Here is a 17,244-nt window from a genome sequence, read left to right on the forward strand (position 1 = left end):
ACAGATTATCAGCAGGAAATATGCTTTAGAAAACATGCATTCTATACTCTGAGAGGAGATTTTAAAGGGATTTAAGACAGGGGCTAAAGTTAATTCAATCTTGTTCTATCTTTCCAAGATTTTCAGAATTACTTGAGGACTCAGACTGGTAACAATACAACTGTCAATATTATAATATCTACTGTGGATTATTTACTGAGAGTTCAGGTAAAATATAATGCATGTGAACTCTAGTTTGTTGAAAAGAATTGCATCAAAATGCAAAATTGTGTAACATCAAGTGTTTATACTGCCACTTTTTTTTAGTTATTTAAAAGTATTTATAAACCTTTTAATGTATTTTAAAAAACAAACAAACCAGAACCTTATAAGAGAACTTGGAGGAAAGAAATAAAAGCCTCTCCAATCTTTCTGCTTCCAAGAGAGTATGAAAAAATAAATTCCAATGGGTGGGTGGGGGGGGGTCAATATTCCTGTGCTACATTGCTTACCAGCCAACAAGCATGAAATAATTTTGTACTAGCTTTTCATGATCCATAAGTGTGGGCCCTGTACTATTGTTTTTATGTGATTTTTTAAAGCTCTGCTTTATTATATTGCTTTAGTGTTTTTATGTTTTGTACTGTTTCACAACTCTAATATTGAGTACTGTAGTTTATAAATGCTTTTAAATAAAAATAAATCTGGAGAGGGAAAGACATGTACCTACAGAGTTAAATAATACCTTGGTTTTTGTTTGCTTTTAAAATGGTTATAAACAGTCAAACGTCTAAGAACATGATCTTGCTTAATTGCCTTATGCAACTATCCTTCTATAGTTTCCACACCCTCAAAATAGCATGATGACAAATCTGGTGCATCAAAATCGAGATCCCCCAACTCTCTGCCAATGCCAGCTATTTGCCCTGCCCCCATCCATGATCTCTTGCATCTTCCCAAACGATGCTGCAAAACGATGAGGCTGCAAAAAGCAGCAAAGGTCTCAAGCCCCAGAAAAAAGCTAATGCAAACTAGCAGCTTACTCTGTCCTCTCATGATTTTTAGTTGCAATGAAGTTTCCATTGTCTAGAAGAATTCTGGGGACTGGAACTTAAAATGACACTAGTCAGTTTCATAGTTCTGGAGACTTTCTGAACACTGCTTTTTTTAATTTGTCAAATGCAATTTTACTGATGTTATCACTAACGATGATGATTTATTTATTCAGTTAGTTGTCTAATACAAAATAGTCTCTAGTTTCTGAGTTGTGAATTCATGCACTTTGTATATTTCTTCATCCACTTTCAGGAATCAATTAGTGATTTCTATTGGTATTACTCTGGAAAGGATGTTATTGATGAACAAGGACAACGTAATTTCTCTAAAGCAATTCAAGTTGCAAAGCAGGTTTTCAATACTCTTACAGAATATATTCAGGTAACGTTTGAAACAACCCACAAACAAGGTATAAAGTGTCTGCATGTATGGTGGGTGGTAAGAAAGAACATTTGGAGCAATAACTTTTGGCTGCACAATATAACTTCCACTCCCTCTCCTCTCCCACTAGATATATTTGGAGTGGGTGTGTCTCCCAACCCTCTAGAACAAATTTGGGGAGGGTGCAGAGAAAGCAGAGGAGAGGTTCTGTGGTAGAAGAAGAAATCCTGAAGTGGAAGCATTTCATTGGATATTGCCCAGTAACTCTGTTCATATTCTTGTCCAAGTGATGCTTCCCTACACTTAATCCAGTCTCCATCCATTGAAATGGGTGGACAATTTTGTGTATACAAATTAATGTGTATGTGAAGGTGAAAGGAAAAGCCATTTTTCACAGGGACCCCATGGGCTAAGCATGTCAGTTTGTTCTCAAAGATGTTTCATTTGTGTAACATTTTCATTAGCCATTCCCACTGTCCTGACAGTAATCAGCCAGAGGCAGCTTATGTTATATTTCCCTTTTAACTTCAGTTTTGTTGTTTGTTAAAACCTCTTTTTCAGGGACCATGTACGGGTAACCAGCAGAGTCTGGCACATAGCAGACTGTGGGATGCTGTTGTTGGTTTTCTTCATGTATTTGCCCATATGCAGATGAAGCTTTCTCAGGTACAATATCTATATATATATATTTTAAAAAATGAATTTATTTTAACTTTATTAAAGAAGACAGTCACAGCTTGTAGTATCAAGGAGTACCCGAAGCTACATACTTGGTCTCTCAGGGAGAGTGCTAGCCTGTCGAAAACAGGCTAACATCCCAATTCCTGAAACCAATTATCATTGGCCAATAGGACCCTTGTCTTACCAATATTTATCCTCCGTTGATTGGTCTTCATTCACCTTCATAAACACGGATCCATGTAGAGTAGCTGGGGTGGGTATCATTCCCCTTTTTGTTCATCCAATGATTAATCTGATGACCAGGGAGTAGGAAATTTCATCTTCATCAGAATGCCCATCCCAGCTGTGTATTGTTAGGTAGATTTATTGCTTTATTGTTCGGCGTCCGGCACGCTTCCCCTGCGCGCCTCTGCAGGTCGTAAAGCAATTAGCAGAATTGCACAGCGTCCGTGTTGAAAGGGCAGTAAAACAAGTCCCACACGTTTCTTCTGTCCTAATATCACTTTATTTGCTCAAAAGTAGCATATTTACAATTCATAAAGACCATCAGATTGTAGCTGCATTTTCTCTGCATCCTGCTGCGTAACAAAACTGCTTTCACTTTTCACTCAGCTCACAGCATTCCAGGCTGCTTTCGCCAAGTCCTGGCTTACTTCCCTTGTAAGTGCCTCCTCTCAGCCTCGAGACACAGAAGGTTAACCCTTCACTACACCCAACATGTATGTCCTCAACTTTTGTTGTCACCAAAATCAGTGTGATCTTGGCAGCAAGAAAAATTCCTTGGGCAGTCACCTCAGCCCTCTCTTAAGTGGGAGTTAACCACCTCTGGTGTAAACATTTTTCACTCACACAAGTGTGCCCTGCTGCAGACATGAAACTGCACTTAACCAGAAATTTGGAGGGGGTCTCACATGTCGTCTTATCCCCACCCTCCTTTTTTACACTTTGAATTCCTTTTGTTTCCCCTTCAGCTTTAAACATAGTTCCATGTTACATCTGCACCAATAGAACCATGTTTAACCAGATCCATTCATATCAGGGTTTGGCTAACCTGCTTTCAAATCCTGAGTGATATTGAAATGATTGATTTGCATTCTGAAAAATGTTAATTATTTTAAGCCACATTTCAAAGCTATTGTTTATTCATAGATAGTTTGCAATTGGTTCAAATCAACCAATTATTGTTGGGAAAACTGACTTTCTTTTTTAAAGATCTGATCCAAAGAGTCACATGCTGTGTTCTACCTTCTGGCCCCTTCTTTTCCATTCCATCATCACCCAAAAGCTACTCTGGAATGTTCAAAGTGACACAGGGACCTGTAGCTGTCACAGTATTATCAGAAATCAGTGAGCCCCCAATTCTAAGCCAGAGACATAGTTTTCTAAATATGATCATAGTTGCTGGGCTAAAAGAACACTGCCATGAATCTTGTATTTTATGTTGACAGGATTCTAGCCAAATTGAATTACTGAAAGAATTAATGGATCTTCAGAAGGATATGGTGGTCATGTTGTTATCTATGTTAGAAGGTAATTTCATTTTAAAACTGTTTTTTTTTCTTTAAAAAAACACAAGCAAGCCCCAAACCAAACCTTTATTGACTTTTTTCAAATTGCAAAGAGGTAAGAAAAATTGGTGCCAATGGGGGATTTCTTCCTAATACAAATAGCTTCATATGTTCTATTTCTGTCACAGCTACATCAAGGGAGGAAACTATTTAAACTCCCCCTTCCTGTCTGCTATGATCTCTGTAATTATCAGCCGCCACGACCATCCCATAGCTGTTCTTTGCATTTTTAAAAATGTTCTGGTGAAGTACAAAGACACATTTAACATCACCTCTAGTTTGGCTCAGAGAGCATGGAACCTTCTAATGTACTATAGTCTCCAACAAAATCACAATGTAAAATGTTCAGTTTTACTGTTATTGTGTAAAGGTTGTAGAGAAAACAGTATTAACTAACATAACTTGCTTTTTTTAATTTCTATGAGTTTCACTTTTGTAAACAGTCTTCATAAAAGCCTCAAAACAGAATTTATACAACTTTAAATGGATCACTTTTTACCCAAAAACACAAATTATTCAAAGTTTAACTTCTGTTTCTTTTTGTTCATAAGTCCTCTTCTACTTTTTCTCTGTATCTTGTTGCCTTCTACTAGCTGAGTTTTATTCAGAATGTTTTTGTTTTATAGCCAGCCAATGTGCATGTTATTGGATTAGTGATTTCCCATGAACACAAGTTGCAATGCGTATGAAAAATAAATTGCTTTTACCCACAAGTTTTATTTGGTTCCATTCTATAAGGCGGCAGTGGGGAACCTTTTTGGCCCAGCAGACCAGATCCTTATCTGTTTCCAGTCTTACAAGCCAACTTTGACAGAGGGACGTGACCACCCCCTTGTCAATCACCTTGGCATCATTATGCCAGATGACAGAGAAGTGGGTTGTCGTGGCCACCAGTCAAAATCTCTTCCACAGCAAAATGCCCCAACAACCAGTTGTGGTTACCAGATACTTGGTAGCCACAGTGCAAGAGGCTTTGCCAGTCCTTTGCTTGCCAGTGCTGAGCATATGGCTGGCACTGCTACTTTCTGCAGGCAGTGGTTGTGTGATTGGGTTCCCCGCAGGAAATTTGGTCACACAACCCATGCAGCAGCCTTGAACTCACTACCCCAGGGCCAATGGATGGCAGTGTCAATCCTGCTTTCTACAAGGATCAGCTGAGCAATCTAATTTCCCACAGGAAACTCAGTTGGGCAGCCAATTCAGCTGGTCTCTACCTGCCACACACCTGATGTCACATATGACAGCAGATGGGCGTGGGTAGGGGAAAACAGCTTGTAAGCCAAATTGGGATCCATGCTGGGCCAAATTGGGCCTGTGGGTTAGAGGTTCCTCACCCCTGCTTTAAAGCAAGGCAACAGCCACTATTGACCCACATGTAATCCTATCTGTAAATGAACACTGGATATATTTCAGTAAACAGGAAATCTGGGTAAATGCTAAAGAAGTAAAGACCTAAATCAACACAGAGTTAAGCATCCTTAAGCCAATTGATTTCAGTGGGCTTAAGCAAGCTTAACCCTTTGTTGTATTCCGGCCATGATGTTTCAGCAATCTTTTAAGGCTTGTATAACAAAAAGTCTGGAATCTTATAAGCCTGATTATTTTTCTCCTAACATAAATGTTGCTCACCCCCTGTATTACTATCAGTAGTTCAAAATGCTCATCTCTGAAATTCTATCTAGTAATTTTATTGATGTCTGGAACAGTTTACAAGGCATTATATATCTTGGGTTGTTAACTGAGTAAATATTTTAACAAGAATTTCAATGCACTTTTCCACATTCAGGTAATGTTGTGAATGGTACAATCGGCAAGCAGATGGTTGACATGCTAGTGGAATCCTCCAACAATGTAGAAATGATTTTAAAGTTTTTTGATATGTTCCTAAAACTGAAGGATTTAACTTTCTCTGATGCATTCAAAGAATATGATCCTGACGGAAAGGGTATCATTTCAAAAAGAGATTTCCACAAAGCCATGGAGAGCCACAAACACTACACTCAATCTGAAACCGAGTTTTTGCTCTCATGTGCTGAAACAGATGAGAATGAGACTCTGGACTATGAGGAATTTGTGAAGCGGTTTCATGAGCCAGCCAAAGACATTGGCTTCAATGTTGCTGTCCTCCTGACAAACTTGTCAGAGCACATGCCTCATGACACTCGGTTGCAGACTTTTCTTGAATTGGCAGATAGTGTTTTGAACTATTTCCAGCCCTTCTTAGGGCGCATAGAGATAATGGGTAGCGCAAAGCGCATTGAACGAGTTTACTTTGAGATAAGTGAATCAAGTCGGACACAATGGGAAAAACCTCAAGTTAAAGAATCAAAGAGACAGTTTATATTTGATGTAGTAAATGAAGGAGGGGAAAAGGAAAAAATGGAGCTTTTTGTTAATTTTTGTGAGGATACCATATTTGAAATGCAATTGGCAGCTCAGATCTCTGAGTCGGATTTGAATGAGAGGTCTGCAAATAAAGAAGAAAATGAGAACGAGAAACCTGAGGAACAGGATCCCAGAATGGGCTTCTTCTCTCTAGTAACTGTTAAATCAGCTTTAGTAGCTCTCAGGTATAACATAATGACACTCATGAAAGTGCTAAGCATGAAAAGTATCAAGAAGCAGATGAAGAAGATGAAAAAGATGACCATGAAAGACATGGCGATGGCTTTTTTCTCCTCATATTGGAGCATTTTAATGGGCTTAATGCATTTCATATCAAGCGTCTTCCGAGGGTTCTTTCAAATCATGTACAGTTTGCTGCTTGGAGGAAGCCTAGTTGAAGGGGCTAAGAAAATCAAGGTGGCCGAACTCTTAGCCAACATGCCTGACCCTACTCAAGATGAGGTGCGTGGTGAAGGGGAAGAAGCGGAAAGAAAGCCAACAGAAGCTCCCCTGCCTGCAGAAGATCTGACCGATCTCAAAGCTTTGTCAGAAGACAGTGACCTCCTCTCGGACATATTTGGCTTGGATTTAAAAAGAGAGGGAGGACAATATAAACTAATCCCACATAATCCTAATGCAGGCCTAAGTGATTTGCTGAGCAGTCCTTCTTTACCCCCCTTACCTGATGTGCAAGAAAAAATACAGGTACACACTATAATTTGTATGTCTATACTGTTTAAATCTGATTTTAGACTTTTAAAAATTGTTTTTAGGAAATATAAATCAGCACATCATGCATGTTGATTCCATTTTTCAATGGATTAACAACTACAGAGTATTCTCTCTAGAGAGGCATGCCTGGCACCATCACTATTTATTTTTTGAACTTTAATTTTCCGTCATATCTTAGTTGGGTGGGTTGTGCTGAATCTGTGAACTGCCCTGAGATTCTGTGAACCGCCCTGAGACCTCCAGGTATAGGGCGATATATAAATTCAATAAATAAATAATAAAATAAATAAATGATAAATACTCTTCTGTACATATCAGTGAACATTACAGGTCACTTATACTGTTGTTTCTAATGTTGGTTTGTGTAAGTTGCTTTCACCTTTTGTGAAAAATACAACTAACAACAACAACAATATCGAGCAAGCAAAGCTTTCATCTTTCTAAAGTGGCATTGTTAGAGTTCCTCATCTACTCTGTTTATAATTGGTTTGAGTTTTAAATAGAAAACAGTATTTTCAAGTAAATAGGAGTGCCCTCATTTTCTACTCAACATGAACATGAGTATATTTTAAATGACATAGTCAAGGCTATGGTGCTGGGTTTTTTAAAACATGACTTGAAAGTAGTGCATTGCCATAATTGTTTCCTCCTTATTTGTTGAAGGACCAGAAGGTGAATGAAGATGAAAAGGATGAGAAAGAAGAAACTAAATTTGTACCTGAAAAAGCAGAGTATGTGTCAATATTTCAAGCATTTATGAATCCACTTATGAATATTGTAGTCTTAAATGCACTTGGAAGCAAAACCCATTGAAATAAATGACAACTCAGTTGTATTTATGTCCTTATCTTCTAACAGCTCAGTTATATAGAGGAGTACAGTGATCACTTTAGCAGTCATTGTTAAAAGGGTTTTACATCCTGTGTGCTTCAATGTGAATTAATTATATTGTAATTGCTTTGTAAAGACCTTCCCCCTTTTAACCCCCTTTTATTTTCTTCCCACTGTGTTAAATCCATTATAAGTGTGTTGTATCTTAAGGGCTTTTATAAGTCCTTATCCATTATACATTCCCTAAATGCCCTTTCCAGCTGTGATCATCTCACATACAGTAAGTACTTGAAAGAGGACCCAGTCTTCTTTAAAGTGCCCATGAAACATGTGATTGACACAGCTTGTTTCTTTTTCCAGTGGGAGATTATATTTTAATTAATAGTGTGTGACTCACAATAAGATTTATGCTTTTAGAGGAGAAGATGGAGAAAAGGAAGAGAAAGCAAAAGAAGATAAAGCAAAGCAGAAACAAAGGCAGCGTCACAAACATAGGCATGGTGAACCAGAATCACAGGAATCGGCCTTCTGGAAGAAAATTATTGCATACCAGCAGAAACTTCTTGTAAGTGGAATAAGTCATCTCTGAAGAGCAGGGAAAGCAATTTTCCTCTCAATTGCAGCACTGGAAGGAGAGGAACCTCTCCTCCAAGGCCACCTCTGTGATGTGGAGGAGCCTGCCCCCACCTCTGCTAATGGGCATAGATCAGCAGAGTGTTGGGATTTTATAATGCTCTGGGGTTTGCCAGAGGTCCCCTCCTTCTCTGAGCGTCTCCCAGTAGGCACAACTCTGGAATGGCATGTCCCTTCATCTCCAGAGTGCCTCTCAGCGACATTTTCTTATGAAAAGTGCACACCATTCTTCTGGCAGAACACAGCAAGAAGAAAAAAGCATTTGTAGATCTAAACTACGTTTATTTACAGTCTATGTACAGACTAGGGACGCAGGTGGTGCTGTGGGTTAAATCACAGAGCCTAGGGTTTGCCGATCAGAAGGTCGGTGGTTTGAATCCCCGCGACAGGGGTCAGCTCCCGTTGCTCGCTCCCTGCTCCTGCCAACCTAGCAGTTCAAAAGCACGTCAAAGTGCAAGTAGATAAATAGGTACCACTCCAGCGGGAAGGTAAACGGCATTTCTGTGCGCTGCTCTGGTTCGCCAGAAGCAGCTTAGTCATGCTGGCCACATGACCCGGAAGCTGTATACCGGCTCCCTCGGCCAATAAAGCGAGATGAGCGCCGCAACCCCAGAGTTGTCCGCGACCGGACCTGATAGTCAGGGGTCCCTTTACCTTTATGTACAGACAATGCATAATCACGTCTGTTCTCTCCAGCTCCGAGAGAACAACAGAAGTGAAAGTACATTCCAAAAGTACATGTACGGTGGAAGAAATAAGATGGTCTTCCTGTTCTCACACTCTACTCAGACAGCAGGAGAATTATATCAGTCACAAAATGCAGCCACAGTGGACTGGTTTACTAACCCAGAGAAGGGGGTGGTATGTGTGCTACCTGTGTGTCTGGGCCCACTCTGGCAATGACCACTTTTGTTCTGGCCACACCCATTACTAGCATGTGGTCCTCTGAGGGTTGATCAGCAGCCCTTAGGCCAAAAAAGATTAGCCACCCCTGCTTTATCTGATCATGGCTAAAAAATCCAAAACCTTGATTCACTTGGATTATGTGAATTCCTTAATGAACACCAAAAAAAAGTATTTGCTGGTGAATGTAAATGTGTCATTGAAACTAATGCACACCTTAATTTTCACAATGTAATTTGGCCAAAAAAGGTGAGCATTAGCTTCGAGTAAATGTGGTAATTTATTTCAAGATCACATTCTGTAGGTTAACGGAACTGAATTATTCAAATGTAAGTATTTAGTGCATTTAACATTTATTATTTTGTCTTTCAGAACTATTTTGCTCGTAATTTCTACAATATGAGGATGTTGGCTTTGTTTGTTGCATTTGCCATTAATTTCATTCTGCTCTTCTATAAGGTAACTCCTTCATGTTTTCATCCACTGAAGTGTAAATGAAGTACCATATAAATGAAAATGTATACAGAAAGTACACATATACACAAAAAGTAAAAATGTATACAAAAAGTATACATATGCACAAAAAGTAAACACATATACTTTCTTGTTCTTTAGCCTTCTTGGGTGATCCCAGCAAATCTGAGCTGAAAACTGGCATTTTAGGAGCAAAAAAGGTTACATAGCTTATCACTGTATGACACACACAAACACAAATCTAGTTCAGTATTGTCTTTACTGACCATCAGTGATTCTTCCAGGTTTCAGAGAGGGTTTGCCCTTACCAAGGGATGTCAGAGATTGAACCTGGGCTTTCTGTACCCAAAGCATTACTTTACCACTAAGCTATGGGTCATCCCCAAAAGAGCGCGTGATATTTGGTGGGAGGGCGGGGAAAGAACACACAGATCGGGATGGGTGCAGGGATGAGGTGGAGGGTGACTGGCTAAATACCCTCCAGCTGCAGAGTAGTTTCCACTTACAGCAACCCCTCCCAGCTTCCACACACGTTGTCCAGCAGCGAGACAAGTCATAGGGGAAACGGCAACAATAACAATAGCCGCTGCCTCTGGGGCTGATCGCTCAGGCCCCAACATCCTGTGGCTTGAGTGCTCCATTCTGCCTCTAGCCTTGACTAGAAGAAGAAGAAGAGTTTGGATTTGATATCCCGCTTTATCACTACCCGAAGGAGTCTCAAAGCGGTTAACATTCTCCTTTTCCTTCCTCCCCCACAACAAACACTCTGTGAGGTGAGTGGGGCTGAGAGACTTCAAAGAAGTGTGACTGGCCCAAGGTCACCCAGCAGCTGCATGTGGAGGAGCGGGGATGCGAACCCGGTTCACCAGATTATGAGTCCACCGCTCTTAGCCACTACACCACGCTGGCTCTCCACTAAAGCTCCTCACTCTTCCACAATGCTCTTGTTTTCTGAAACTGATTGCTCCTGCCTGCATATTCTTCCCTCTGCAGCTTCTGCTCCAGGAAAGGAGAATGCCCACTGGTCTCCACCTTCCCCTCCTCTGTATCTCTTTCCCCGCCCCCAGTCCTCCATTCCCAGGTACTCGGAGTCGCCGCTTTGATGTTCGCTAGGCGCAAGACTAAATGCTGCCACACGTAAACAAAAAAACAACTCCAGGCATTTTGCCTACTTTTAAAAATCCCCCCAGACAGGATTTTTTATGCTGAAAAAGAGGACATATCTGGCAGAACCAGATGTATGGCAACCCTAATGTTGCTGCTGCTGTGTACACTCTCTCCTCTCTACATGGCTTAACATGAACACAATGGACCTAGAGTGAGACCCACAGGCTTCTGGTAAATGAATAGTGATTCCTGCCTTCAGCCACAGGAGGGAGATCTAGTCCCACCTGAGCTGATCTTTACATGCACCTCGAAGTGCCCTTCATGGTATGACCAAATGTCTTTTCTGTTTTCAGCCGCTCCAGGAGGGCATTCAGTCCACCTCTTCCTTCCTGGAACTAGGGGTTATTAGGTTAATCCAGTTTATGCTCCACACATGTAGAGCAGGAAAGTAAGAACTTTAGGAATTTCTCCTCCTCCTCCTCCTCCTTTTCCGGCCTGTTTTATATTGATTGTTTGACTATTAACACTGCCGTGTTTATTGTTAATTCTTTTTTTTCACTACACCAACAGGCGTAAATTTTAAATGTCTTTCTGAATGAGCAGGTGGGTTACTGGATCTTCCAGTTGGGTCTGGGAGGTCAGTGGCTCTCTCCCTGGAGAAGCAACCAAGTGTTTGGTGCCTGAAGGCTTCAGGAGGAGGTGCCATCTCACGTGTCAGGAATGCCCTCCAGGAGACTCTGAGAACAGAAATTCACAGTCAGAGCATTTTCATTTTTTTCTACTCACTTCAATTTATTTCAACAGGTCTCCACATCTGCAGTGGCTGAAGAAAAGGAGGTTCCTGTGGTTAATATTGCTGAAAACTCCAAGTTAAGCAGCTTAGAAAGTCCTTCCCATAGAATTATCACAGTGCACTATGTTCTTGAAGAAAGTAGCGGCTACATGGAACCCACACTCCGCATTTTAGCCATTCTTCACACAGTCATTTCCTTTTTCTGCATCATTGGATATTACTGTCTGAAAGTAAGAGGACAAGGAATTCATACATCTCCATTGAAGTAGTTACAAATAATGTCTTGTATCTTTAAATATTTGTTTTGGCTTGAGTGCAGGATGCTTTTTCAAACACACACACAGTTCCGTCAATTAAAATATCCAGGGCACTGTATAGGAAGTGAACTGGGAGCCAATGAAGTAATTGCTTTGAAGTAATGATAATAAGGATATTGTAAAATGTGCTACAAATATGAAATATTGTTAGATATAGCACATTGAAATCTTTCAGAAGTGGCAAGAGGAACAGTAGAAAACCTGCAATGCCTTGATATCCTATTTTATCAAAGTTTTAAGAGTCAAAGGTAGATTTCTCTGTTTAAAACAAAATCTTCAAAATAAGATGAAAAATTATGTAGCATTTGCAGTGCTCCTGATAGTTTTTTCTTACTTTGCACAGATCTTGTATGAGACTTGTGTGTGCTATTCCCCAAGGGCATAGATGCAACAAAGATTTACGCGGCCATTTTTTAAAGTACTTTGAATGCATTTGAGATTCAAAATGCTTCAAAAATTTATACATCTAAATTCCAGAATGGCATCAATCTCTTAGAAATCTACCATTCCTCTGTTTCGACTCCAGGACTTTGTGGAGATCACTGCCCATATGCATCTTGCAGCAATTTGTATTACCTTTTAATTTTTGTTCCTCTCAACAAAACTGCCAAGAGGCCTGTGCAGAAACACACAGTGCTTCAAAAGTGATTGTTTATTTACACTGATAAAAGTAGAGGGGAAGCAGTCAGGAAGGGGGAAATTTTAAGGATGATTGGAAAATGTTTGTTGAATTTTTGAAAGATTACTGTAAACATCTTAAAACGTCAGCAGGATTAGAATTAATTTAGCATTAAAAATATAAAAAAGGAAAAGTTGGATGAGCTAAAATAGGGAGTAATCAGAGTATGCAGCAATGAAGGAGAAGTGTAATGAACCATGGGGGGGGGGGAGGGAAATCAATGTTTAATGTATGGATTGTTTGATGTGCAATGATTTAGAAAATTAAAAATGATATTTTTTTTTCAAAAAAAAGATAAAGGCAGAGGAGGAAATAAAAGAACAAACCTAAGTCATAGCAAACTGTGCATGTACCAATTCCACAATTAATTTTAGAAAATTTTCCTGATAATTTTAGAAATTCTCCCAGGTATAAACTGGCAGTATGGAAGAGAGTATGGAATGCTAAAACAAATGAACTAATGGAGCAAGAGCTCCATTATCTTTACCTTGTTTGCATTTTCTTAATTGGGCAACCTCAAAGGTTTGTTGTGATGGCAACATAATATTTATGTTTTTGGTACGTAAATAGCACTTGCCTCAGTAAATTTTCCTTACTATTTAGGGTTTGTCCTGGGATCAATTCATTTTTCTTTTCTTTTAAAGAACATACTTTTTTTGCTCACAAAGAATGCTCCTGTTCATAGGTGGGGAGGTAAGAGTTTTTTGCTCTTTCTTCCTCCTGCAAGTCTCTTGTATCCTTTGAAAATTTGCTCCAGAGGAAGCGGTGGTCTGGGTGAATGCAGGGAGAATGAAGCATCACTGAAAATCTCCTTCCCCTTCTGTTGAGCACTGGATTGTAAGCGCAGATAGGGGAAGGGCTGCAATTGATCCAGTTCACTTTATACAATATATACTTCCTTTAAGAAATTGTACAGTTCATTCAGTCTGCATTTCCCCCAACAACCAGCTGTTCTTAAGATATTGTTGCTCCAAGTGCTGTAGAACATTTCAATCAAATGTTGGTGTGTTTATGTTTGGTTGCAGGTTCCACTGGTTATATTTAAACGAGAAAAAGAAGTCGCACGGAAATTAGAATTTGATGGGCTGTATATTACAGAACAGCCTTCAGAAGATGATATTAAAGGGCAGTGGGATAGACTTGTCATCAACACACAGTAAATATTTTTCTCTCTCCCCCCCCCCTGCCCATCTTCCCTGAAGCTTGTGTAAGTGTATCTCAGTTCTGGCAGTAGCGAATTGTGATTGGATTCATCTGCAACACAGAAAACTCCAAGATTTGAGGCAGCTATAACTATTTTATATAGCTATTAAATGTACATTTTAGCTTGCTTTGTTGTGAGGATATCAGTAAAAAAATAATAATCTTCCATTCTGCAAACAGCAGTTTTGTTTCCAATGGCACTGATATGCTTGAAACATAAATGTTGATTCATACAGTCAAGTTGTTTCTCTTTTACTTAAATTAAAATGATATGCATTTTTAAATCCATCTAACACATGGAAGGTGACACATCCAATTATTTATTCATGTTTCATCCTTTTAAATATAAAGAGAGAACAGGGCACTTTTATTCATAGTATATATTTTAAGGAGAATGGGTTAACTGTGCACATTCACCAGGTCTCATGAAGAATACAGTATGCACATAATCCAGCCATGAAGAAGGAACTGTGCACATTTCCTAGTCAATATACATAATCTCCAACAGGCTTCGGGAAATGTTCATATAGTGACTGTACATTTTCTGATCATTATGCATAATCCCCAACAGGTCGGTTTAGCATTACATGTGAACTGACGCATCATGTATCTCCAAATGGTTAAGTTACATTAAATGGTTAAAAAGAAGATGATTGCCCAAAATAGGCATTTCTTTCACTCACGAAAGGCATATTTTTTATATTATTATTATTATTATTATTATTATTATTAATACCCCACCCATCTGGCTGGGTTTCCCCAGCCACTCTGGGTGGCTCCCAACCGAATATTAAAAACACAATACAGCATTAAACATTAAAAACTTCCCTAAACAGGGCTGCCTTCAGATGTCTGGGAGGGCGTTCCACAGGGCCTCTGCCTGGTTCCCTGTAACCTCACTTCTCGCAGCAAGGGAACCGCCAAAAGGCCCTCTTTGGACCTCAGTGTCTGGGCTGAATGATGGGGGTGGAGATGCTCCTTCTGGTATACAGGACCGAGGCCGTTTAGGGCTTTAAAGGTCAGCACCCTTACACACACAGCTTACACACAATCTGCGGAAAAACCTGAAATGTCATTTTTGCATCTCATAGGCAAAAGTTAATTTTGTGTCATAACAGAGACCAGCAATCCAGTACACTCTAAACAAAGCTTCACATGAAACAATGTTGGGTTGTGGGAGTTCTGTGGACACAATTAACACATCTGAATGGGAAGTTTGCATTCCTACCAGATTTTTTTTTTTAGTAATTAGGACTACCTGTGTAAATTAAACCTATAATACATTGAATTATTAAATGAATTTATTTATTTATTTATTAAACCTATACCATATTATACATACATTTGCATTAGGTAGCTTTATTAAGCTTTTTCTGTAGGCACTTCCTACAATAGTGTTACCTGTGAATTTGCTATTCAGAAAAATGTTTACTCATATGAGTGCTATCTTACTTTTGTATATCTTTAGATCATTTCCTAACAACTATTGGGACAAGTTTGTAAAAAGAAAGGTAATGTTCTTATTATAGTTGAATTATGTAATTTTGAATTTGTCTAAATTATTTATACATGTCCTTTTGTATCATTATAACCTGTATCCATTATTATTAATTTATTGCAGTTATATAAAGCCTTTCTGCAGAGGTGACCGTATTGGTCCCCATTTCAGAGAACTATGACTAGAGATGGGGAAGGATTTCAATTTGCTCCACAGTTTGGACAGCATGTCTCCAAACTTTCTATGCATGGTTCACTGAGGTGTACTTAAAAAACCCACTAGGATGGTCCAAGGGTATTGTACAGAAAAGAGATGGCTGCTCCATAGTTTCATAGGGACAGCTATCCTTTTTTCTATACAGTGGTACACCATACCATACTGCTGCTTCTAGGGGTGTTTCACTCAAAGGTTTTATGCATGCACAGCAAGTGATGCACTTTCAAGCTGTTGCAAACATGCAGAAAGTTTTAAAAAAAAGAAAGAATGAAGCAGGGACCCTTCAGAGCACTTGGGTAGTATTTCTAAATCAGTGTGTTTTGAAACTGTGGCTTTTGGGTTTTTGTTTTTTTTAAATTGCATGCATTTGGGATGGAACTGACATGCTAGTCGGCTCTTAGTGCAAGGGACATGGACTGGATCAAGAATCTTTTATGTATCTGTAACCATGACTGCCTACAGAAGGTTGTGCAGCTGGCTGCATTGCTCATGAAACTCCAAAGATGATCAGTGCCTTCGGGGGAAGCACTGTTACGGAGATAAGAAAGCACACTTTATACACTGACTGGGGACCACTACTCTTCTTTCCATCTAACAATTAATCAGCATTGTCAGAGTGAAGGGACAATGGGTTTGGGTAACTTGTCCCTTCAAGAGGAGGACAGGCTAGCTTATGTGTTAAAAATGTTCACATGGCCCAATCCATAGCACTTAACCCTGGCTAGAAGATGAAAACCACCCTTCCTACCAGCAGCTTTTCATACTCTAGGGAGAACAAATCTTCAGCCAGAAACTCGGCAGACAGATGGCAGAGGCTCATGTCTGTATATGCAGAATTCATTCTAATTGTTTCTTTAGGAAGATACTAACAGAATGGAAATTGATGCAACTTTATATGGAAAAAATGATATAAGAATTGTGTAATATATATGTATAGACTATATTTGCACATAACTTTAGCCAGTTTAGTTACTTATATAGTTAGAATCATTTTTCTTTATGTGTGCATGTAACCAGCCTTAAGCTTATGGCTGTTGCAGCTGCTATACAGAGAGCAGATCTCAGTTCTTGACCGAAGTGTACGTGTTCATTTTGCCACATAATTGATCAATCATTATTATACACATATATTGTGAATGGGCTGCTGAAATAATTTGGATTCAGCTGAAATATAACCTGTTTTATTAGGTTTCCAAAGTAGAGAGAAAAATAACAATCACCTCCATTCTTCTAGGTTATGGATAAATATGGAGAGTTCTATGGAAAGGACAGAATCAGTGAATTGCTGGGAATGGACAAAGCTGCTCTGGATTTCAGTGATGCTAGAGAAAAAAAGAAACCCAAAAAAGATAGTTCTTTATCAGCTGTGTAAGTTTACAAAAAATTGGTTTTTTTAAAAAAATTAAGCATTTTTTCATATGCAGAGCCTACAGCTCTTAGGCTTTTAAAGAGTGACTGTTTTTAGTTAATAGTGACTTGATATTCTCAAGCAGTACATGTGTTGGGGGCCGATGAAAAAAATTAAGTTGCCTGTTGTATTTGCACTGTGAAGAAAAAGGCACCTTGCTTGGTAGCTTTTAAACAACAGCTACCAGCATTCCCTATCTTGGCAACACCCCGACCTTGACAGTAAGGGAATAGGAGACTCCAAGTTAGTCAAACTCAAGTTCCATTGAAATCTGCAAGACTTAAGCAATATGTGACTTTTCCATTAATTTCAATGGAACCTAAGTATGACAGCCTTAATGTGGATTGGCACCAATGACAGTAACACAAATAAGTTAAGAGATGTCAGCTTCTTGGAGAAA

At 39.3% G+C, this 17,244-nt stretch overlaps 1 protein-coding gene and 2 long non-coding RNA genes across 20 annotated transcripts in view; 1 reads left to right on the forward strand and 2 right to left on the reverse strand.

Annotated features, from left to right (window-relative positions):
- The window catches only part of RYR2 (ryanodine receptor 2), a 260,198-nt gene that overhangs the window by 230,608 nt on the left and 12,346 nt on the right, over nt 1–17,244 (forward strand). For all 18 annotated transcript variants that reach the window (XM_080997555.1, XM_080997568.1, XM_080997565.1 and 15 more), the window contains 12 exons: nt 119–207; nt 1,288–1,416; nt 1,978–2,082; nt 3,546–3,627; nt 5,452–6,755; nt 7,446–7,513; nt 8,031–8,178; nt 9,522–9,608; nt 11,535–11,753; nt 13,545–13,675; nt 15,191–15,233; nt 16,671–16,804. In XM_080997555.1, coding sequence (XP_080853681.1) covers nt 119–207; nt 1,288–1,416; nt 1,978–2,082; nt 3,546–3,627; nt 5,452–6,755; nt 7,446–7,513; nt 8,031–8,178; nt 9,522–9,608; nt 11,535–11,753; nt 13,545–13,675; nt 15,191–15,233; nt 16,671–16,804 — 2,539 coding nt within the window. The remainder of the gene's footprint in view (nt 1–118; nt 208–1,287; nt 1,417–1,977; nt 2,083–3,545; nt 3,628–5,451; nt 6,756–7,445; nt 7,514–8,030; nt 8,179–9,521; nt 9,609–11,534; nt 11,754–13,544; nt 13,676–15,190; nt 15,234–16,670; nt 16,805–17,244) is intronic.
- LOC308472713 overlaps nt 1–17,244 on the reverse strand; it is a 73,080-nt gene that overhangs the window by 17,662 nt on the left and 38,174 nt on the right. The gene's annotated exons all lie outside the window — the stretch shown is intronic.
- On the reverse strand, nt 9,486–11,645 carry LOC308472735. The gene is made up of 2 exons (XR_013983689.1): nt 11,517–11,645; nt 9,486–9,632 (listed from the first exon to the last, which is right to left on the reverse strand). It is a non-coding gene; the product is annotated as an uncharacterized lncRNA (long non-coding RNA).

Source organism: Podarcis pityusensis, assembly GCF_964106645.2.
Source record: "Podarcis pityusensis genome assembly, chromosome: 3".
Taxonomy (NCBI): domain Eukaryota; kingdom Metazoa; phylum Chordata; class Lepidosauria; order Squamata; family Lacertidae; genus Podarcis; species Podarcis pityusensis.